The 23,496-nt window shown below is 43.8% G+C and overlaps 1 protein-coding gene across 1 annotated transcript in view; it reads right to left on the bottom strand.

The window, feature by feature from the left end:
• The window catches only part of PIP4K2A (phosphatidylinositol-5-phosphate 4-kinase type 2 alpha), a 161,303-nt gene that overhangs the window by 30,772 nt on the left and 107,035 nt on the right, over nucleotides 1–23,496 (bottom strand). The window contains exons 2-4 of the mRNA XM_049777801.1: nucleotides 19,291–19,388; nucleotides 17,542–17,638; nucleotides 3,814–3,966 (exon numbers count right to left, since the gene is read on the bottom strand). Of these exons, the coding sequence (XP_049633758.1) occupies nucleotides 3,814–3,966; nucleotides 17,542–17,638; nucleotides 19,291–19,388 (348 nt within the window). The remainder of the gene's footprint in view (nucleotides 1–3,813; nucleotides 3,967–17,541; nucleotides 17,639–19,290; nucleotides 19,389–23,496) is intronic.

Here is a 23,496-nt window from a genome sequence, read left to right on the forward strand (position 1 = left end):
ATGCTGAGAATCTAAGCTATGTTGATCCCATGCAAGGCGAACATCCTACTTACAGTGCTATCACTCCAGCCAATCATTGATTACTCTTAGTGGCATTTGTAACACTAAAATGAGGAAACAGAAGTAAATGTGCTAGACACAGATGAATGGACCTAGTAAAATATACCTGATGGTAAGTATAGGTAACATTGATTCAGTGATAGCACTTAAGAGGACAGCAAGCCTGTCCCAGCACAGCTCTAGCTGGGCGCTCTGAACTTGGCCAATCAGCTGGTGTAGCTCACAGCCTCTGGCTAGCCACTTCTCAGGCTCAGCATCCTGGTAGTATTGGTCAGATATGGGGGCTTCTGGGCACGGCAGCTTGGCTGGGTCTGATGAACTCCACCTGTCCTTTCCCACTGCCCAACCCTTCTTTCCACCTCTGCCCTCCATAGCTTTGCTCCCTTATCATCTGGATTCCAAACTGTCTTTGGGCAGGACCCTCTGAATGTCAGCAGATAAGAGTAATAGTAACAAGGTGCAGAAGAATTTCATAGGTTAGGGCTGTGGGGAGACAAATTTTGCACAAAAAGTTCGTTTTATTTAATTAAAATATTTTATATCTCATTAAAATTGCTTTTTTGGGCAACAGCCCCAAGTCCCTGAAGTTCAGGGCTTATTCCCATCTTTATGCTCAGAGATGACTCTTAGTGGGGCTCAGGGAATCATATGGGTGCTGAAGATCAAACCTGGGTGGGCCACAAACAAGGCAAATGCCCCACCTGCTACACGATCTCTCTGATACCTGAATGACATGCTGAAAGTAGACAAAATACCAAGAAGGCATCAAGCAAGAAACTCTGAGGAATGAATTGGACTATTTTTTAAAAACGGAAGATGCTGAGATTCATGGGAGTTATGAGGCGACCCACCTCCGTTAACCTGAGCTTGTCTCATCTCAACACCAAGAATTGACATGTTTTGGGGCCGGTGAGGTGGCGCTAGAGTTAAGGTATCTGCCTTGCAAGCGCTAGCCAGGGAAGGACTGCAGTTCGATCCCCCGACGTCCCATACGGTCCCCCAAGCCAGGGGCAATTTCTGAGCTCTTAGCCAGGAGTAACCCCTGAGCATCAAACGGGTGTGGCCCCAATAACCAAAAAAAAAAAAAAAGAAAAGAATTGACATTTTTTCCCTCAACAATGTGCACTTCTGGGTCTTCAGGCCCTGTCAGAGTAACTGACTTAATCAATATTCCCTGCCCACTTCAGAAGGACTTGGGTCCAGTGAGTGGCCATCCCCAGAGCTGGGCTTCTGATCCCATGGAATGTGGCTTAGGCTCATTCTTGATTCTGTTTGTGTCTTGGCCCTCCCCTTAACTTTCTGAGTGTCTTGTCTCCCTCATTTATTTCTATCACATAGCTCAAAATTTCCTGTAAACCACTTTATATTCTTTTTGGAATAAGGAAGGAATAGATGACTGAGAGAAAGAGATGGAGGAACTGAGGTTCAGAGGTTCACTAAATAACCTGTTCATACCAAGCCAGGGTCTACACCTCAACTTTGGGTTCTCTATAACAGCTCTTCTAAATGGTCCTCTAAGGAATCCCCTGGCTAAATCAAAGAAGTCATAGGTAGAAACTGCCAAGAACAGGGACAAGAACATGAGAACAGGAGACTAAGGGGCCACTGGATAGGATAGGATTCAGTGGAAAAAGGTTGAAAAGGTTGGGAAAAGTTGAGAGTCATCAAGACATAAATTGTATACATAATGGAGTTTCTCAATCACTAAGACATTTGAAATAATACTTCAAATCCTCTTTCTAAGAATACAGAAGAATAGAGCTGTTGGATAAATGAGACTATACTGACTAGAGACAAATCCAAGGAAAGCAATGCTTTGGATGAGAGAGCAAAGAAAATCGTGAGCAGGTGAAAGCTCCTGGAGTTTGTCAATTGACTTATTTGGATCCCTGGAGTCTCTGGTAATTCTGAAGACCTGTCAAACCTGCAGATCTGATTACAGTAACCACCCCAGAGAACATACTTCAAACTGAGTTCTGTAAAGTCAAAATAAAAAAAAAAAACCTCAACATAAAGTTGTCATCAAAAGTTGATATTTGAGTCATGTCATATTTTATAGAATGTTATCACAGTCATTTGCCAGTATTTTTATCAGTCACAGAGGATATGACTTTGCTTTGAATGTTCTGAGACAGTTTAAAGAAAGCATAAAAAAGAATGCATAAGTATAAAATTAAGTTCCTGTTGGTGGGGAATGAAAGAGCCGACAGTTTAAAAGGTGAAGTGTTAAAAGCTGTATCCTGAATGTTCCCTTCATTCAGAAGCCAGCGCTTTAGTGTCTCAACATCACTGGGGGCTCAGCTGACACTTTCAAATGCCCTTTCAAACAGGCCAGAGCAGAAGCACTGTGGGGGGTGTTTCTAAAGGAACAAAAGCCATAAAAGATTTATTAGATGCTCAGTGAATGAGGATGCTGACTAAGGCTTTTAGAGAACAAATGAGGGGCAGTCCCAAGTTTCCAGAAGCGGGAGGTAGAGCTCAGAGGTTGGTATAGCTTGTGAGTGAAATCCAATTGATCACATCTGCAAAGACGGGAAGAACGAGCAAATGCCAGGAACCAATTCATGATGTCAGCGCATACAACATGACCAAAAAGGAAAGACACTGACTTGTAAGCAGACAACTCCACAACTCACACATCCAAATGCATGGGGCTGTCCTTGGAGATATGGTGCAAAGAAAAGGGGTTTGTTCAAATAATCTGAGGATTACCTGATTAATGCTGGGGCCTGCAGAATTTTGTTTTGACTTCTTTATAATAGTTCATCTTTACCTTTGGTGGGAATTTGGAGGTATTTGGATAAAAAGTCAAAATAACAGGGACAGAAAGAAGAGGATGGTGAAAATGGAGATGGGGGAGGAGGAAAGCAGGGGAAGAGGGAAAGAAAGGTGAGGGAGGGAAAAAAAGATAAGAGAGAGGAGAAAGAGAACAGAGGGAAAGGTGAGGGAGAGAAAGAGAGAAAAGTAGTAATGACTACCTCTTGTACATAGGTACACAGTACTAAACCCTGGATGTATGTTCTTCCATTTAATCTTAAGAATGTTATTATCTCCATCAGCCAATGGAAGCCACTAAGATATCAGCCAGGTTGTTAGCCAGTGACAGAAAGGATTGAAATTGAGCCTTGGGTTCTTACAACTTAACCAGAATTATGGCTACTGCCAGCAAGGGCAGGGCGCAGGACGCAGGTGCACTGCTAGGCAAAGCTGAGGCATGTGCAGGCAGGGATGTGTGGAAGGCTCTACATGGAGGAGAGGCAGAACTGCTCTCAGGGGCATTTCATTCTATTCCAATGCTGACAGGAAGAAGGTCAGGACAGGAAGGAGGTGAACATCCACTCCCTTAAATCAGAGCATATATATTCTCAGGGATGGAAAGTGAAGAGGATGAGAAGAGATCAAAGAAAGCAGGATAGGATTTGGAGGTGAGGGTGAACTGATACTTAGAGGTCAACATCTAATGGCCAGCATGGCCAACCACTGCCAAATCCTAAGAGTGGTTCATAATCATGGAAACTATTACAGAGATGAATATTTATTGTGATATATAAGTACCTAATGATGTTCACAGCATAAGCATTCCCAAGTGTTAACTGTCGGTCATCTGGTCAAAGTAATTACTTAAGATTCCATCTAGAAAAGGCTTTTAGGTGCGATGTGTTTTCATCATTTTCTCATCCTCATGGTCTTAATGACTGAAATCAGTCAGGATGTTAACCTTCTTGGCTGCATATAAAGATAAAGAAAATGTACCTGGTGGTACTTCTTCAGGATGTTGTGCATCTCGGCGACATCTTCACTAGTGATGGTCTTGATGATGTACCTTTTGTCGTAGGACGTGTGGAATCGAGCCCCACTCCGCGCCTGGGAGTCGTTGGGAAGGGGTGCGCTCCTGGTCAGGGAATTCTTGCCCAGGCATGAGGGGGGAGGAGGGAAGAGAGCCTGTTAGCTGTGTGGTTTTCTGAGTTCCAGATAATCTCATTGCTCATGACAAGTTTTCAAAAGCATTTGTGTTTGGAGAGTCCTGGTAAGCAAGATGGCAACATTTTATACCATCAGAACTCAATTGGGCCAATCTTCCCAAAGACATGAGAACAGGGTCTGACAGACAATGATTTCAATGTCCTTAATGCAAGCAAGTGTCTAAAACCATCCATAAAGCTGTTGTGCCCACCATAGTCTCCCCTAAACTGGACAAGAGTGCAGGATCGCCCTAAGAAGTAGGGTTCTGTCCTGGAAATTTTTGCTTTCACTGATTGCTTCCTGAAATGATACAGGGGTTTCTCCAGACATTATATTTAATGCATATACTCTTAACTCTATTAATACTATCACAAAAGAGTTACAGTTCATTCCACCATTCTAGAGAAGCCATGAATAAGAGAGATTGAACAACAGGGTGGAGGTCACATTGTTGGTAGGAGATACATTCCCATCTCTAGTGTGGTTGTTATGATTCAAGTTCTTCACAAGCAAATTAGTAAGTACCATATTTCAATGCAACAGTAAATTTGATGACAATTTGTTGTTTGCTTTGCTATTTGTTTTCCTGGGTCACATTCAGCAGTGATCAAGGCTTACTCCTGGCCTCTGAGCTCAGTGATCACTTCTAGAAGTACTATGGAAACTATTATATGGTCCGCTCCTTTGATAGCTCTGCTGGTAAAGCTGAGGACCGTAGAAAACTATAATATGGTGCCGGGGATCAAATCTGGGCCAGCTGCATGCCAGACAAGTGCCTTAATGCCTGTAATATCCACCCCAACAAGTTTTTGTCACCCCCCCAAAAATGGGGATGTGACCATTGTGTTTTTTTCCCTTTTTAAAAATTATGATGGAGGGCTAAAGCAATAGCACTATAGGGAGGGCATTTGCCGTGCACACAATCAACCCAAGTTTGATCCCCCGGAATCCTATAAGGTCCCCTGAGCCTGCCAGTAGTAATTTCTGAACACAGAATCAAGAGTAACCCCTGAGGGCTGCTGGGTGTGGCCCCCAAACAAACAAAAATATGATGGATTATTTCAACATTAGGCTTGATGATTATGTGGTCATGCAACAAAATACAGTAAACTCTGCCACCTGTGTGTACCTGAAGGGAACAGGATTGGGGTGCTGAGTCTTCTCAAAATCCTGCAGATGGCGATAGCAGTACCAGATCAGGGACCTGTCTGCTTACTGCTCCCCATGTCCTGCCCTTCCTAATCTGGCTGCTGGGGCCCATGGACCCACCCAGTGCCAGTTGCCAGAGACATCAGGTGGCCCCTGAAGGAGGGTAGCTCACAGCACTCCACAAATCCAGTCTGGCACGTTGCTACTCAAGTTGAGAAGTATCTGATGCAGGAACAGATGCCCTCTTTTCTTGGTCCCTCAGTCCACCTGAAAGCTAGAAGGAGGCTTTCCTATTCTAAGGACAGACACCCCCAAGTCCCCAGCAATGACAGGGCAAGATTTTGTGTATAAGCAAACCTGCCTCCATACACCCCCACACCCTGCCCCATCTTCCCAGTCTTGTCAGTTCTGCACTAGGTGCTTTTCTTCCCTTTTCAAAAGTTCAATCTTTGTCTAAAGGTGTGTGTCTGCCTCAGTAACTACATTGAGCCTGATCTCTGGGGCTTCTGTAGGGAGGAAGTAAAACGTTTATACAAAGGAAAGGCAGGAAGTTGGCCCTAGTGGCCCAGCTGTTTCCCCTTTAGAACCCCAACTCCTCCATGCTAGCTCTGAAGGATTGTGGATGAGGCTTAAAGGCCACTGCCCTCCCTTAAATGCTTCTTGAAACTGAACACTGAAAGGTCAAAGCAGCCCAGGGAAGAGGACAGGTGGGTTTTGCTGGGCAACGGACATCCCTCATCATGAATGATTCTGCTAAAGGCAAGTCAGAGGCAGTGAAGTGCAGTCATATTGAGGGCTGTGAAATCTGGGGGCACGCGCCCTGAGCAACCCTTCTTCCCCAGAATGGCCCCTGGTCTGACTATGGCAAATTACTTCACTCAGAGGCCATATTTTGATCTGAACGTGACAGCACCCCTGTCATGTGCAGAGCCAATGCTGCCAATTAACTGACTTTGTTTTCCTTTAGCTCATTAGAAAACTCAAGAGGTGGGGGGTGTGGGGATCAATGTCAGCCCCCAGCCACCCCCGCACACATACATGGCTTTAACTAGCAGAGTGGTATTATCTTTAAGACAACTGAAATTTCTTAGGCTGAACATAATGGTGACAACAGTTTCCAGAATAAAATGGCCATGAGCTGAATTCTCAATGACATTTTTTCTTCTCAAAAAAAAAAAAAAATATATATATATATATATATATATATATATATATATATATATACTACTTGCTCCTAAGAATAAAAAGAAAGAAAATCAATGTGAATGCCCACCTTTGGGGTTTGAAACTCTAGAAAAGAAAAGTAATCACTGTTTTCAGCTAGTGGTCTTGCTTTTCTTAAAACATTGATTTGGAAGAGGATATTTCAAATAAAACCATAACACGAGGTATCATAAGTTCAATAATTATTTTTAGGCCTAAGAATCAAGGCAGAAACAATCCACTTTATGAAATCCAGGTGGTACAAACTATGTGTTAGCAATCTATGCAGAATAATCAGTGTGTATGTAAAGGATAAAATGCATTCAGCAAAGGACATGCTAGATCCATGCTTCCTCAGGCATTCGAGATACAGAAGTATTGCCATGGCCCACCCCACAGGACAGAGCCAAACAAAAAGTGGTGAAATCAATGCATCTTAAACCAAATCACCTGTGGATCGTATGATCCTGCAGATTATGACCCCTTACATGTGAAATTGAGGTTACCTAAAGAAGTAGATGAATCTTTGTATTTCTCTAACTGCCCTCACCACTCTTTGTGGTAAGCTTTATATTGTGACCGGTCCTTCCGGACCTTATCTCTATTGTCTCTGTGTATTATTACAATAATGTCTTTTATTTTCTTAAATCTCAGAGATGAGTGAGACTATTCTGTGTCTATCTTTCTCCTTCTGACTTATTTCACTCAGCATAATAGTTTCCATGTCCATCCATGTATAGAAAAATTTTATGACTTCATTTTTTCCTGACAGCTACATAGCATTCTATTGTGTATATGTACCACAGTTTCTTCAGTCATTCATCTTTTGTCGGGCATCTGGATTGTTTCCAGATTCTGGCTATTGTAAATGCACAGAGACAATATAGATGAGGGATGGAAGAACCGGTCATGATATGAAGCTTACCACAAATAGTGGTGAGTGCAGTTAAAGAAATAACTACACCAACAACTATCATGACAATGGTAGTGAGTGAAAGAAATAGAATGTCTGTCTTCAGTACAGGCAGGGGATGGGGGAGCGAGAGATGGGGGACATAGGTGGTGGGAAAGTTGCATTGGTGAAGGCGAGTGTTCTTTTATACAACTGAAACCCAACTTCAAGCATGTTTGTAATCATGGTGTTTAAATAAAGATATCATTTAAAAAATTTTAAATAATTAAAAAAATGTAGATGAGTCTAAAACAGTGGGACCCCAAGTCACTTATAAGAACCAAGAGTCTAATAAAACTGAGGCTCTGGTGAACCCCTTTCCTGTTAGATTCTGTCCAACTTCAGTTTGGTTAAAATAGGACACCTTTATGGCATACATCAAATTATTGCATTCATCAGTTCCTTTGAGAAACATTAAATCATACTCTGTTCAAGGTAATGAATGGGATCACAGAGTGCAAACCTCTATGTCAGATGCTACCTCCTTCCAAGTTCTTTGTCCTTTTCTGTAGTTTTAGACAATGGCTATCATTAACCACCAATTATGATAAGGGATAAAATCATGTTTTAATTCTGGGGTATAATAATCTTGTTACAAATTCTATAATCAGGTGTGACCCATGGTGTGTTTGGGGAACTATATGCAATGTTAGGAATTGAACTGGGGTTGGCTACATGTAAAGCAAGCACCTTACTTCCAGTACTGTCTCTGTCCCTAAGACAAATAGTTTTAGCTCTTAAGTATCTATGAAGTAAGAATAAACCCTTGGGAAAAATTTAGGACATACTTATAAAAATCTTTAAACCATTATTAATAAAATTAATGAAAGGCCATTGCTAAGCGAAGCAGAAAACTGAAGAACAAATATAATACACCAAAATACATGCTCTTTGGAATGACTATAAGACCTTATAAAAAAAATCTGACTCAAATTTAATTTACTTTTAATTTAGTATTTAATTCCCTGACATTCTTAGGAGAAAATCATCCTATCTCAAGGTAATGCACCCATGTTCCCAGGGAGTCACATTTTAGGCCTGATACATCTGACTGAGGCTTCCTCTGTGGAACAAAGAAAAGACCAACCTTTGCCCACTGTTTGCCATTCTCATCATCCACTTCTGTGGATGCCAAGTGGCCTGTGAAATAGGTGTATGTTTGTTTGTAAAACAAATATGCACTGGGGCTGAGCATTGGTCTGGGGTTTAGAAGGAATGCTGGGTGGCTCCTCAGCCCTTGGATCATTGTTTAGCCTTATGGAAGCTTAGGGGGAGGCAGCCTAAAGAAGTGAGGGTGACTCTCCTAATAGGAAGGGATAGAAAGTCTGACTAAAGATGACAAAAATTTGAGGAAAGACTGGGGGCTGGAGTGATGCACAATGGATAGAGCATTTGTTTTGCATGCAGACGATCTCAATTTGATCCTGGGCATAGTCCCCTGAGGCTGCTAGGAGTGATCTCTGAGCACAGAGCCAGGAGAAAGCCTTGAGTATTTCTGGGTGTGGGTCCCAAACAAACAAAATTAGAGGACAAAGATTTCCAGGGTGGCGAGATGTGGCTTCAGAAGCAGCAAGAAGTGGGGGGTCACTCCATTCTTCTTCATCCCAACATTCACGAAGAAACCCCTAATGTAGGATCTCACAGATGTGCCTATGCTGGGCTTTTCCTAGACACACAATGAAACAAATTCCTTGTCTGTGGACACCATGGTAACCTATGGAGACAGCTCTAGGCTGGGATTGGGCCAGTTGAGTGACATGTGGGCATGTGTATGCATATGAGACAAGTACATGTTACTTTAGGTGCTCTGAGAAGTTTGTGGGGGAGAAAAGTGAACAGTATAATCAAAGATTGCAGCTGCTAGATCACAAGACAGGGAAGAACATCTTCATGGAGTCCTCTTAAAAAGTTGGGGGAGGAGGTGAGAATGATAGCACAGCAGGTAGGGTGTGTGCCTTGCACACAGTTGACCCAGGTTCCAACTCAGCATTGTATATGTCACCTGAGCCTGCTGGAAGTGATTACTGAGGGCAGAGCCAGGAGTAACCCCTGAGCATGGCTTTGTGTGGCCCCCAAACAAAACAAAATTGGAAGAGGTTGAGCCACATGGAGGGGGGTAATGCTCAGGGGTTACTACTGGTTTTGTGATCAGGGATCTCTCCTGGCAGACCTCATATATATATATATATATATATATATATATATATATATATATATATATATATATATAGTGGCAGGAATCAAATCTGGGTTGGCCATACACACAGCCTTAACTTCAGAACTATCACCCTGGTCCTCTCCCTCCCCAATCCCATTTTATTTTATATTATTTTTTAGCCATCTGGTATCTGACTAAGTAAACCTATTTCTCACCATCTTCCAGTTTCCAGGAATCCATTACTGGTGTTACCTCACTTTATGTCAAACCTTACCAGTTGTGTTCGAACTCAGAAATAAAGATTAGGAGAGAGGAGGCCCAGCCTTTAATGGTCTCCTTCCATCTATAATCTATAATAATTGCAAAATTATTGTCCTTTCCCTTAATGGCCACTCTCCTTCCTCCCAGCTCCTCTAAAGATCTGCCTTGAAGATGTTTATTTCCTCAGTAGGCGGTCGAGGATTAGTGGGGCCTCCAGAAGTGGGGGGTGGACTTGGGTGGGGGGAGAGTAAAGGTCAATTTCATTAGCTGATGCTCACCACTGATCTCTCCTGCTCATAAAAATGTCACCACCAACATGGTCCCCTGGACGCTTTGAAAATGCTTAAGCCTTTGCTCATTAAATTCTCTGCAATGAGTCCTGTAGCCCATGGATACACCCTCTCTGCCCCATTGTAGAATAAAACTGTAAATTCTATTGCTAACAATCAGGTAGACTATTTAATCAACCCTGCCAGGCTTAAATGTGAAAAAAAAAAAAAATCAGGCCCCTAACTGAAGAGACACATTTAGCACTGTGAACAAGAGCATCAGTGACAGCTATCTAATGGATGTGGGTCTGACACATGGGTCAGAGAGCATTGTGTCCTCTCCCCCTCATGTCACCTAGGAGAAACATGAGCCCCAACAGGGTGACAGGACTAAACTGAGTCTCTGTGTTTCAAGATTCAAACCAGCCTCCACCATTCCTGGGAAAATATCATTTTCTTCTTACTCTACCTGTTCTGTCCGCTTGGATCCTGGATGCCACCCGCTGCCCCGCTGACAACTCAGGATGGTGATTACACGCCTCAAATCTCTCAGCCTCACTCCAGGCCGAATTCCCAGTTCTTGCCTAGCATATCTGAGTGAGCACAGATGGTCCTTTGACCTCGCCAGAGAGTTAAAGACCAACAATGCTAACTCGAACATCATCATCAAGGATTTATTAAGTGCCCACTGTGTTCAAAGCCTTCAGCTCAGCTCATGGGGAATTTCAAAGACAGCCTTATGCTATGATCCCAGGCATGGAATGACTTTGTATTATGAAAGGGAGTAAGACACGGGGCAATTTAACACTTATCAATAATAAAACAGCTCATCAGAAGAAAAAAGAAGAATCCAGAAATGGAAGGGACATGCGGAGGAAGAAGCTGACTTCTTTCTCAGAAACGTCACATCATGGCTTTCCTTTAGGAATCTCATTTGGGTGAAAATGGAGGAGATGGCACAGGGTGACGAAGTGTGCTTTACATGTGTGGGCCCCTGGATTTGATCTCTGGCTCTGTAAAAGCCTCAGGCTGGGATCTGCCTGAGATGAAACGTTTCTCCAGAAGTTTCCTGGATCCCAAAAAACAAATGTGATGACTGGCAGAGACAGGGGCTCCCTATAACAGGAAGCTTTGCCTACTGTCAGTTTCTTGTTGGAAATCACATGTTACCAATCCAAAGGCGACTCAGGGATGGTTGACTCAACTCCTAAGGTAGAGCAAGGAAAAGGGGGCTTATTGGTTATGAAGGTGTTTTCCTGAAGATCTGTCAAGAGAGGCTGGTGTAAGTGGCACATGCATGGTTTTCAGACCCGGGTTTGGACTGTGCTTCTTATAAAGGCTCATGTACGTTAACATGTTAACATGTATATTAGCATGTATGGTTAGCATAGATGAGAAAAAAACATCCCAAGAACAAACACAAGAGAAAATGAACAGTCACAAAGGAATCCAAGTGTTCAGTTGGTTCCCAGAAAGAACAAAGTCACAGAGGTGCAGGACATGGAGGACTGTCCACTGTAACGCTGCTCAATCCCCTATCTAGTTTTGCCCTTCACCCCCAACCTGAGTTCCTTTAAAGATGCCCAACCCATGACAACCCATCACACAAAGAGCCCCCAAAAAACCTCCACCTGCAACAAGCTAAAGCACCTGCATTTTCTCTCTCTCCTCTAACCCCAAACTCCCCGTTGATTTCCTCAGTCTCCAAAATCACTGGCTGCTTTGGGTGACTATTAGAGATGGAGACTCCTACCACCGTTCTTGTCTCTATCCAGAAAGCTGCTCTCTGCTTTGCCTAGTCAGTACCATGGACACTCAAGTCTCTCATTCACTGGAATATGTCATACCATCCTAATTAATTGATCTCTCTTTGACACATGCTGTATACAACCACCTAGATTATATAAAAAAAAGATCTTAAAAATTTAGGCTCTTTGGGGCTGGAGCGGTGGCACAAGTAGTAGGGCATTTGCCTTGCATGCTGTTGACCTAGGCTGGACCATGGTTCAATCCCCTGGCATCCCATATGGTCCCCCAAGTCAAGAGCAATTTCTCAGCGAATAGCCAGGAGTGGCCCCTGAGCGTCACCAGGTATAGCCCAAAAAAAAAAAAAAAAAAAGCAATTTAGGCTCTGTGAATAGCACTATTTCAGCCATAATGCTACCCCATACCCACCTCCAGAGTTAGTGTGTGCTTCCACCCATCTTGGGGTATCCCCTTTTGCCCTCCCAATTACCTCAGCAAACTCAGTGATGTAGGTTGATTTTCAGGCAAGCTATCATTGGTTGTTTTTTTTTTTTTTGTTCCCTTATCATTAATTTGTACTCCACATATTGGAGAAATCATTCAGTATCTTTCCTCACCCTTTGACTCACTTCCTTCAGTGAGATGCCCTCTAGTTCCAACTATGAGCAGCGAACTGGGACATTTCAGCTTTTCTTATAGCTGAGTAGTATTCACTGTGCCTACAGATCACATCTTTTCATGGATTCACTCATCTATTCTGGGCACTTGGGCAATTTAAGATCTTGGTTCAGGCATAAGGCCATAATGAACACAGGGGTGCTACTACTATCTCTTCAAATAAACATGAGTCCTTGTATTGAATCAGGATGATGGAGAATCACCCCTCACACACACACACAAATAATTACCCCCAATAAACTTTAATCCTGCTAAAGGCAGAAATAGAGCCCATGTTCAGGGCTTTTGCTCAGTTTTTCACCCAAACTTACTCAGGAAGGCACTTAAGAAATTCAGGGAAGAAAGTAGGGCATTTGGGGGCTTAAAAGGGGTTATCAAAGGAAGTGATCATTCTGGCATGGCATCAAGGGGGTAGCAACCAAAAATTGGAATCTCTAGGTCAACTGGATGCTCAGTTAAAAATTTGGGGAGGAAACCTCCATCCTGCTCTCCATAGAGGCTAACCCAGATGATATTCCCACTGACTGTGGGAATATGTATGGGTATTCTTTTCTCCACATGCCCACATCCCTGCCAGCACTAACTGTTTCTACCCTTTCTGACGTGTGCTGATCTTATGATATGAGGTGACCTCTCACTATGCTTTGCATTTACATTTCTCTGGTGATAAATGAAAAGAGCTTTTCATGGGTCTTGTGCCCATCTGCACTTCTTCCTTGAAGAAGTATTCATTCAGGTTTTCTCCTTAATTTCTCTTCAGCTATCTGGAGAAAATTCAGATGTTTATCCCACTTTTCCCTTGTTGTAAAACATGCAGGGTTGCTTTTGACTTGAGGAATCAGATTCCTTCTACAACTGGGGCTCAACCTTCTCTAATTTCCTGTCTTCCTTCCCTATACATGTTCTCATTTCCTTAGTTCTCTTGATGCCATGCTTTAGTCCAGAAAGGGTCACTTCTTTTGAAAGCCCCCTTTTTGTCCTCCACAATGTCCCACTTTCTTCCCTGAATCTCTTAAGTGCCTGATTAAGATTAGTGAAAAACTCTGAGCAAAAGCCTCGAAGGGTTCTATGTCTGCCCTCAGTAGGATTAAAGTTTATTTGTGTGTGTGTTTGTGTGTGTGTGTGTGTGTGTGTGTGTGTGAGTGAGTGCGCGCACATGCACATTGATAATTCTCCATTACCCTGGTTCAATACAGGGCTCAGAGATCAGCTTCTGCAATGATGGGGACTTCCTAGGCCACTCCAGTACTCAAGGCAAGCACCCAAACTCTGGAAAGCATGTGGTGCCAGGGGTCAAACTTAGTTGACCACAAGCAGGGCATGTGACTTACCCTCTGAACTCTCTGAAAACAAAGCAATAGACTATCTTTTAGAGAGAGAAGCAGACAGAACTTTTCTTTAACTCTAGTACCCATAAGGTGTTAACACTTTAGATCTTTGTTTTTAAACGTGAAACAAGAACTTTTTTAATGGACTACTTTAAATTAGGATTCTTTGTTACAGATACAAAGAAGAAAATGCACAGTGCAAATAATGGGGATTCTAATTCAGGAGCCACAGTGGAAGACGAGCAGCCTGGGCATACATAGCTGCAGTCCACAATATGCTGAGCCAGAGCAGCCACCAGCCTGCACCACATTGGGGTTCCGATGGGCTTGCCCTCTCAAGCTCAAAGACTGTTAATGAATTTCCTCCAATTCAGGACTGCTATTAGGATTCTGTCTGTCTGAGAGGGAACACAGATTTTTGAGAGAGAGTGAAAATCAAGATGTCTGGGGCCTGTTTGCTTATTATTTGTTGTTTGGTTCATACCCATTCGTGCTCAGGAGTTACCCCTGGCTTTGACCTCATTCTTATGGTGCTTGGGGGACCTTAATGGAATACCGGGAGAGAACCCAGGTTGGCTGCATACAAGGCAAATACCCTACCTGCTGTGCTATTGCTCTGGTCACATTTGGTTCTGTTTTGATTTAGGGCCAGCAGTGGTGATGTGCAGGGCTTAGCTCTGGCTCTGTACTCAGTGATCATTTATGGCAGACTCAGGGGACCTACCTTCCCTCCTTCCTTCCCTCCCTCCCTCCCTCCCTCCCTCCCTCCCTCCCTCCCTCCCTCCCTCCCTCCCTTCCTTCCTTCCTTCCTTCCTTCCTTCCTTCCTTCCTTCCTTCCTTCCTTCCTTCCTTCCGTCCGTCACACCCAGTGGCTCTCAGGAATTAGTCCTGGCTCTGCACTCAGAAGTTGCTCCTGGCATGCTCAGGGGACCTATGGGATGCCAGGAAGTGAACCAAAGTCTGTCGGGGTTGGCCACGTGCAAGGCAAACGCCTTACTGCTGTGCTATTGCTCCGGCTCAACAAGAGTGATTTCTGAATGCAGATCCTGAAGTAACCCCCAAGTGCCACCTGGTGTGGTCCAACCCACCCCCCCAAAAAAAAAAAACAAGCACAAATGCTAGCTAGAGGAAAGGCACAGGTATGTGCAAGAGTGGCAGTGATGCTTCTGTCCTTCCCTACAGCTGACACCCACAGAGTGGTCAATAAGGTGGGTCATGATGACTATTTTGCTTTGAGCACAGTGGGCATGGAAGTCCACAGATACAGGGCATGGAAGTCTCCAGTGTAGTGCACAGGCAGGTTGAACCACATCTAATGGATTTCCTGAAGCTGACAACGTGGCTATAGGGACAAACAAAGGGGACTGAAGGTCGCTCGTCCAACATGCAAGTTCTTCAGAAAAGGAAACCCAGCAAGAGACACAGCAGAACAGTGGTTCCCTTTAGCTATCCAGGACCTCAGAGAGATGCCCACTGTGGCCCACTGTCCAGACTGACGAGCTTTCAGCTAGAGTCTGCAGAGTCTGAGTGCTGTGTTCCCTATCCTGGGTGATGGGGGTGGGGGGGAGAGCAAGACAGGTGTGCAAAAAGATGCTAGGGCTCGGAGCTGAGAGGATGCTTGCTGAACCTGTACCAGCCTTCAGTTTATACTCAGGGAACCTCAAGGCAAGAATCCAGAGCCAGGATGGGCACAGCTGCTTTCACCAACCCAAAGCAAGTAGTCAACAAAGTGGAGGAATTCTATATTCATAATCTTTTATTGGGGGGGACACAGCTAGGGGTCCTCAGGGCTTGCCCCTGCAGTCAGCCATGTGGGAAGCAAGCACCTTAGCTCCTATATTATCCCATACTATCCCAGAGCTGGTCTTCAGTTTAAATTCAGAAGTCTTGCTCCTGCTGCAAAACAATTGGGGGGGGGGATGTTTTGGGCTACACCCAAGTGATGCTCAGGGGTTACTCCTAGCTATGTGCTATTATTATTATGTGCTATATTAAATCGCTCCTGGCTTGGGGGATCATATGGGACTCCAGGGATCGAACTGAGGTCTGTCCTGGAATAGCGGCATGCAAAGCAAACCCCCTACCACTGTGCTATTGCTCTGGCCCCCCTGTTGCAAAACAGGTAAGAAGTGCAGAGTGTGGGAAAAGAACATAGCAATGCAGAGAAAAGCCAGTTTCTCTCTGGTTTATTAAAGTTACTATGAGCACCATCCTCCCCACCCCTACCCACTTTTTTAAAATAGAAATACAGTTGCTGAAGAGAAAGCAGCCATTGAAATGCCAAAAGCACCAACTATGCGGGAGAGAATCGGCGAGCAAATGATTAATTACGCTCACATGGGCTCTCCTCTAGCCTGGTTGCTCAAGCTAAAAGCTTAGCAGACTTGCCAATTAGTTCCTTGTGAATCATCCTCCACTTGCCTAATTTGCCTTCAAAGTTTGTACTCAGCAATTTGCACTTACTTAAATATCAACTTACGCAGTCTTCATGTGTGTGGGGGGGGGGGGGCGGTGGGAAAAAGGAAAGGAACCCTATTTAGGCCTTAATCGGTCCATCACAAAATTGGTCACTTTAGGAAGTTTTGAAAATGCCTTTAGGGGCCGGAAAGATAGCATGGAGGTAGGGTGTTTGCCTTACATCCAGAAGGATGGTGGTTCTAATCCCGGTGTCCCATATGGTCCCCTGAGCCTATCAGGAGCAATTTCTAAGTGTAGAGTCAGGAAGAACCCCTGAGCACTGCCGGGTGTGATCCAAACCTGCCCCCCCCCCCAAAAAAAAAGAAAAGAAAATGCCTTTTGCCTCCTGAAGTAGAGAAGGCAATTGAACCCGACTGAGATCTCACTTAAAATCAGTCAGAGGCCTTTATGAACCAGATGGACTCTTTCAAGGCCAGGTCAACCTAGCCTGGAGCAACCCTGTGAGGGCATCACAACCTTCAAAATTAAAGCCAAGAACCAGGAAAAAAGAAGGGCACGTCAGACAGTGTCCCCGATGGTGACATGGACCATGAGCGCTCCCAGGGCTGGGTTCTCTCCAGGGTGCTCTCCTGCTCTCTCCAGGGTGCTCACACTGCAGTGTACCATGTGTGGCCCTCGACAAAAATGCTGCAGCAGGAGTTTGAGGAGTGGGTGGGACCAGGGATCAGACACAGGGAAAGCAGCCAATCAGCAGTAGCACAGACATTTCTGACATTTCTACATGGCCTCCACAAGTACAGAGAGCATGAAAATAACATACATCCAAGAGGACCTAGGTCAGCAGCCATTAAGAGATCCAGCTATGGGAGATTCACCGGAAATGAGGGGGTGAAGCAGAACTCCTCCAGATTAGCTAAACTTCCCCAGACTGGCTATCTCCCTAATACTGGCTTAACTCCCAACTGGCTAAACTCCCCCAGACTGGCTAAACTCCTTTGAAGCTGGCTTCTCTGCTTTTCCCTCTGGCTGCCCTGCTGAAATCACAGCATATGCGATCCCAGCAGAGAGAATGCAGAATGGCAGAAAGAACATTCTATTTTGTTTTATTTTGTCTTGGGGCTACACCTAGTAGTGCTCAGGGAATTATATGGGATGCTCGGAATCAAACCTGGATCCATCCTGGGTCTGTCCAGGATCGGCCACGTGTAAAGCAAATGCTATCACTCCAACCCCAGAAAGAATATTCTTGGAACACAAAACCACTGTTCAATAATTGCTCTTGGTGACCCCAGAATATAAATGCTATTATGGAGCAGAAGGGACCTCTGTGGCGCAAACATTGTAAAAGCAACTCACCTGGAAATCTTGGTCATCAATTCCAAACCTCTCCCGCAGGTTCCGGAAAACCATCGGGCAGTATTCCTTAAACTTGAAATGGCTCGGCATGTTTTCTCTGAAACAGGCAGATTGTGGAGCAAAGCTCAGACATACAGACTTAACCGGTCTTGAAGCTGCGACCAACTAGTAAAGCCTGTGGCCAAACAAAAGCTCATAGTTCATGATTCTGGGTGTCCTTTGGCACCCATTGGGCAAAGATCCTTAATCAAGGGTCTAAAGATCACCACCAGCCCGCAGGTGTATAGAGAATGAAAAACATGGGCCATAGCCTTGGTCTACCAGCAGTCTGCAGATCCTTATATGATACAGGGTTGATCTGCAGAATGTTGTTCTAGACGGAGGCTGGTCCCATCAGACTCTGCTACTTGGGAGCATTTGGTCTTTAGGATCTTCCCAGTCCTGACTATCCACAACAGTTGTTTACCCAGTGAAAGAGAGGTGGGAAGGGGCTATGTGGAAGGTAATGATGGGAGTACAAAGAACTTAGAAAGTTCTGGAAGGGCAGCAGAGGGAGCCACACTGCCACACATGCTATTACTTGATGATGAAGACTCACAAGTTGTTTCCCATTACCTCAAAGTCCTATTTCATGTTTTGCAGAAATGTCATATTTGAAGTTCACATGGAAAAGATATCCCCCAAAAGAGCCAGGATTATGAGAGGGATTAGAAAAGAATAAATAGCCTAATGGAGAGCCCTGGCCACATCTCTGACTTCTGTTCTGGATTTTGAGCTGAAGAGATCTCTTTGAAGCTCTTCTCACCCATACTGAAATTGTTTCCTCCTTTGTATTCCTGAAGACACACAGACCACATGCACACATTCATGCACACACACTCACATATGTATACATACATACACACATGCACACACATGCATTGCCTACCAAATTTTAATTTGTGTATGTGCTAGTTTTAAACCACCCACAAGATGCTAAGTCCCCCAAGGACAAGCCCTGTCTCATGCATTATTTTCTCTCTGGCTCTCAAAGAAGCGCTTAACACCAGGTTTGCCATAAGGTGTCCCAAAAGAAATATGGAAGAAAAATATTCTCCAAGTGCAACTTGGCATTCAATTGAGTTCAAAGAAAGTAACTTCATTTAAAAGTTTGTCTCTTTCTTACTCTTTGTTAGTTTGTTTTTTGGGCCACACAAGATGGCACTTAGGGGTTACACCTGGCTTTCCGCTCAGAAATTACTACTGGCAGGTTCAGGCAACCAAATTGGGAGGCAGGGAGTCAAACCCCATCGGCTGCATACAAAGCAAACACCCTACCCTTTGTGCTATTGTTCCAGCCCTTCTTTCTTATCCTGTAGGCTAGACTACTTCAAATGTCTAAGAAGCAGTCATTTCTGTTCCTAAAATCATTCTTATCAGAGGTTGGGATGCCGCAGCAGAGGTCCAAGCTGCACCAGCATCCAAGCAATTTGCAGCTTCAAACATTTAAATTGTAATGAGAATATCACTTCTAACATATAAGATATTCATCGAGAATAATGTGCCATATGGCTATGGGATATTACCCAGGAGGGCCTGCTGCTGCTTTTCTGAAAATGACAGATGGTTATGTTTATCACAGGATTAACTTCATCAGCAAAACTTTACTCCTACCCATTGAAAAATAATGTGATTATAGATAGTCACACACACACAAATCATACTTCTGGCAGGCTCGCCAGTTCTCTAAAAGATGGTGCTTGTACTTACTTGTTAAAGAGGTGATTGTCCACTTTTATCTTTGAATAGGCTTTGAAGTCATCTGGCATCAACATAACAGGGATTTGAACATGGCTCAGTTCATTGATCTAGAAAGACAAAACCCAAACAGCTTGGGTTATTCCAAGGAGGTGAGAAGAACCTGACTTGAACATTGGCCTCAGGAATAAAACCAGGAGAAACCCCACAAAGTCCTGGCCTGGCTTTCTTCTCACTCTTGTTATTAAATGGTGATTTTTCGACCATGGTCAGGTAGGTGATTTGTAGGGATGTAAGGAAGGGCTGAAATCCTCTGTCCTTAAATATTGCTCTGCTCTTTCAGTTAGTTACCCTGTCACCCTCTCTTCCAGCTCTATCTCTCCTCTTGACCATCATTGGTGCTGGCTGGGGGGTGAGGGGCTTCTAGGATAGCAGCAGCAAGAGAGGAATAACAAGTTAACCCTTAGGGCTCATGGGCTCCTTTATCTGCTCTTTTTCACATCCCTCTGTAGAGTACAACAGACCTCTTTCAATAGCACTCTTTGGACCAGCCACCTACCTCAGTTATAAAAGGTACCTGAGAATGGGCACTTCTCAAATTTTCTTAAAATGATTGCTTGAACTCAGGACTAGGACTATTTATTTACACTCCAGGGAATCTAGAAACATCATTCATTTTTCATGGGGCCATTACCTTTCTTGGAGGAACCAATGTGTGTGTATATATACATATATATATAATAAATATATATTGGGATGGGACAGGAATTTTCCAAAAGACAAGCAGACCTCAGACCTTTGGGCTCAACTGAGTCCAACAAGATCAAATCAAGACCAAAACAAGATGCCAACACAAGTTCCAGGGCCCCCAAGGTCACTGCAAGTTCCTGGACTTTTCAGTGATTGTGGTTGGGTAGCTTTTCACATGTAATTTTAAAAAATATGAACTTTCTCTTGTTTACTTTGTTCTGTACCTTGGTTTTCAAGCTTGCCCTCACCCCATATCCAATTTTGTTAATAGCAAATTTAAAAAAAAAGAAAACTACTTTAAAAGATTTCTACTTCCAGGAAAATGGATACCCAAGAGTGTTCCCAGTTACAGACACCCAATCAAACAAAAGAGAGTACACTGATAGAGCAGAGATGATCTTTAAAACTAATTAAATTGAGGGGCCGGAGCGATAGCATAGTGGGTAGAGTATTTGTCGTGCACGTGGCTGACCTGAATTCCATCCCTAGCACCATATATGGTGCACCCCTGAGCACCACAATAAACCCTGAGCACCGATGAGTGTGCCCCCCAAACAAAGCAAAACTAATTTAACTTGCATTAAAATAACATTGAGACCAGGAGCAATAGCATAGCAGGTAGGGCGTTACACATGGCTGACAATGGTTCAATCCCTTGCGTGACATATGGTCCCCAAAGCCTACCAGGAGTAACTTCTGAGCACAGAGCCAGGAGTAAACCCTGACTGCCACTAGGTGTGGTCCCTAAAAACCAAAAAAGGAAAAAAAACATTTGTTTACAAGAGTACCAATCTTTATGTTTGTACTATACTGTAGCATATGAAAAAGTTTCCATAAGATGATTCTTGGAATTGTATATAAAAGTGTTTCCTTAGGATTGTTCTGTGACTTTTGCCCCACCTAACCCTTCCAGGTGGGGCGCTGTGGAGTTGGCAATAAATAGCTTGAGGGACAGGAGTGAGGGGTCCTTCTGTGAAAAGCTGCTGGCTGCAGGAGGATTCTCTGGCTCTCCTTGCCCGATCTTTTAAACCCTATCGTTCTTGTCTGTGTGGATTATTACTTGCTGCGGATAAATATTACCAAGGTCTTCCCCCGAAAGGGGACAAGGGGATGGGAAGTAATTTCTCATTCTGGGGACTGTTCTTGGATTCACAAATACCCAGCCAAGATAACGGCGAAGAAACCTTGCACTATACCATCAAACTACTAGATTCTTTCTAGATCTTTCTACCACTGCCCACTGGACCCTTTCAGGTCCTCACCTGAAGTCTGTGGCCAAAATCTAAGATTTTGTTTGCATGAAGCAATGCCTCACACTCTGTCTCACTGTCTCTCTCTGTCTTTCTGTCTGTCTGTCTGTCTGTCTGTCTGTCTGTCTGTCTGTCTGTCTCTCAGCAACTAGTGCTCAGGGATCCTGGCTCTGTACTAAGAAATTGCTCCTGGCAGGCTTGAGGGATCATATAGGATGCTGGGAATCAAACCAGGTCCATCCAGGATTGGCTATGTACAAGCACATGCCCTACAGTTGTGTTATCACTCCCTCCCCGCACTGTTCTCTTCTATTCCCTTAATCAAGCTGAGATCTAAAATAGACTGCCAACGCATCGAAAAAAGTCAAACTCTTCAAAATGCCTTCCTTCCCTGATGGAGAATTTAATTCAATGTGAGTGGAACTCATTATATAAGAATGAAAGGACCTGTTTCTTTGAATAGAGCTTCCAATTCAGCATGCAGTTGTGTCAAAGGCAAACTATAGCACCCAACCAACCAAAGGTTTTATATTTAACCAGAACCCTAGGCTGACATGGAAAGGTCTCACATGTTGAACATAAAGGTAAACCACGTCTGGAGGAAAGAACCCCTCATGCAGGCTTCCTAGATTCCTGCAGATAAAGAGCACCCAAACATGAGCTTACAAAGATCACATGAGTAGAGATCAGTGGAACAGAAAGTCGGATTATTTTCAAGACAACCCCTATCAGAATAATTTGATGCACAGTAGAAACTCAAAACTGTGTAAAAGACAAAGTAAAAGAGGTTGGAGCAGTGGCACAAGTAGTAGGGCACAAGTGGTTTGTCTTGCACACCCTGACCTAGGACAGACCGAGGTTCGATCCCCTGGCATCCCATATGGTCCCCCAAGCCAGGAGCGATTTCTGAGCGAAGAGCCAGGAGTAACCCCTGACCATCACCAGGTGTGGCCCAAAAACCAACAATAACAACAACAAAGACAAACTAAAGAAAAACTTGCATAAATTAAGTGGACTATGAGACTTTTACAGTGAGCAACTGGATTTGAAAAAAAATTGAATAAACTTTTACAATATGAAAACTTTATTGTTTTTGTAATTTTTGTGGGTCACATCTGGCTGTTCTCTGGGCTTTCTACTAGCTCTGTGCTTAGGAGTCACTCCTGGTGGTACCTCAGAGGACCATTTGCAGCACCAGGGATCAAACCAGAGTTGCCTACAAGCAAGGCAACAATTTAAATACCTATTTTCTGGCCCTGAAAACTTCAATTGTTAAAAAAATAAAAACAAAATTCCTCTAACCTAGAGTTTATACAGTCAATTGGATAAGTGGTATACCTGGAGAGGAAGTCTGAGGAAATTACCTAGAGACAGAATAGGAATGTAATAGAAAAGAAAGAAGATGGTTAAAAAAAAAAAGACAAAGAAACAGAAACCATGAAGTAGGAATCTTAAAGGAAAAGAAGTGATAAAGAGAAGACAATCAAGGAGGGCAAAATGATTAAGCAAAGCAATAAGTACATAAAAAAAAAACTGGCAATAAGGTATCTACAACTAGACACTGCAATGAAACCAAAAAATTTCCAAAGCAAAGAGAAGAAAGGAGGCCAGAGAGAAAAGACAGAATATACAAAGGAAACAAAAAGACAGAATACACAATAATCTGACTAACAATGTCTCAGCCACAAAGCCAGAAGCCTGTTGCTGTAAGAAATATATTTGTCATTATCAGGGTCATTGGAACAAATATTCAAGATCCTTAGAATTTCCAGTATTCTGGGGCAGGCATGGTGGCACTAGAGGTAAGGTGTCTCCCTTGCCAGTGCTAGCCTAGGATGGACCGAGGTTCGATCCCCCGGCATCCCATATGGTCCCCCAAGCCAGGAGCGACTTCTGAGGGCAATAGCCAGGAGTAACCCCTGAGCGTCACTGGGTGTGGCCCAAAAACCAAAAAAAAAAAAAAAAAAAAAAAGAATTTCCAGTATAGTATTCATGTCTTTTGTGATTTCTTTTTTTTTGGGTGGTGGTGGTGGTTGTTTTATTTTTGGGTCACACACGGCAGTGCTCAGGGGCTACTCCTGGCTCTATGCTCAGAAATCACCCTCGGCAGACCTGGGGGACCATATGGGATGCCGGGATTCAAACCACAGTCCTTCTGTAAGCAAAGCAAAAGCCCTACCTCTATGCTATTTCTCCAAACCACCGTCCTTCTGCATGC

Source organism: Suncus etruscus, chromosome 7 (assembly GCF_024139225.1).
Source record: "Suncus etruscus isolate mSunEtr1 chromosome 7, mSunEtr1.pri.cur, whole genome shotgun sequence".
Lineage (NCBI taxonomy): Eukaryota > Metazoa > Chordata > Mammalia > Eulipotyphla > Soricidae > Suncus > Suncus etruscus.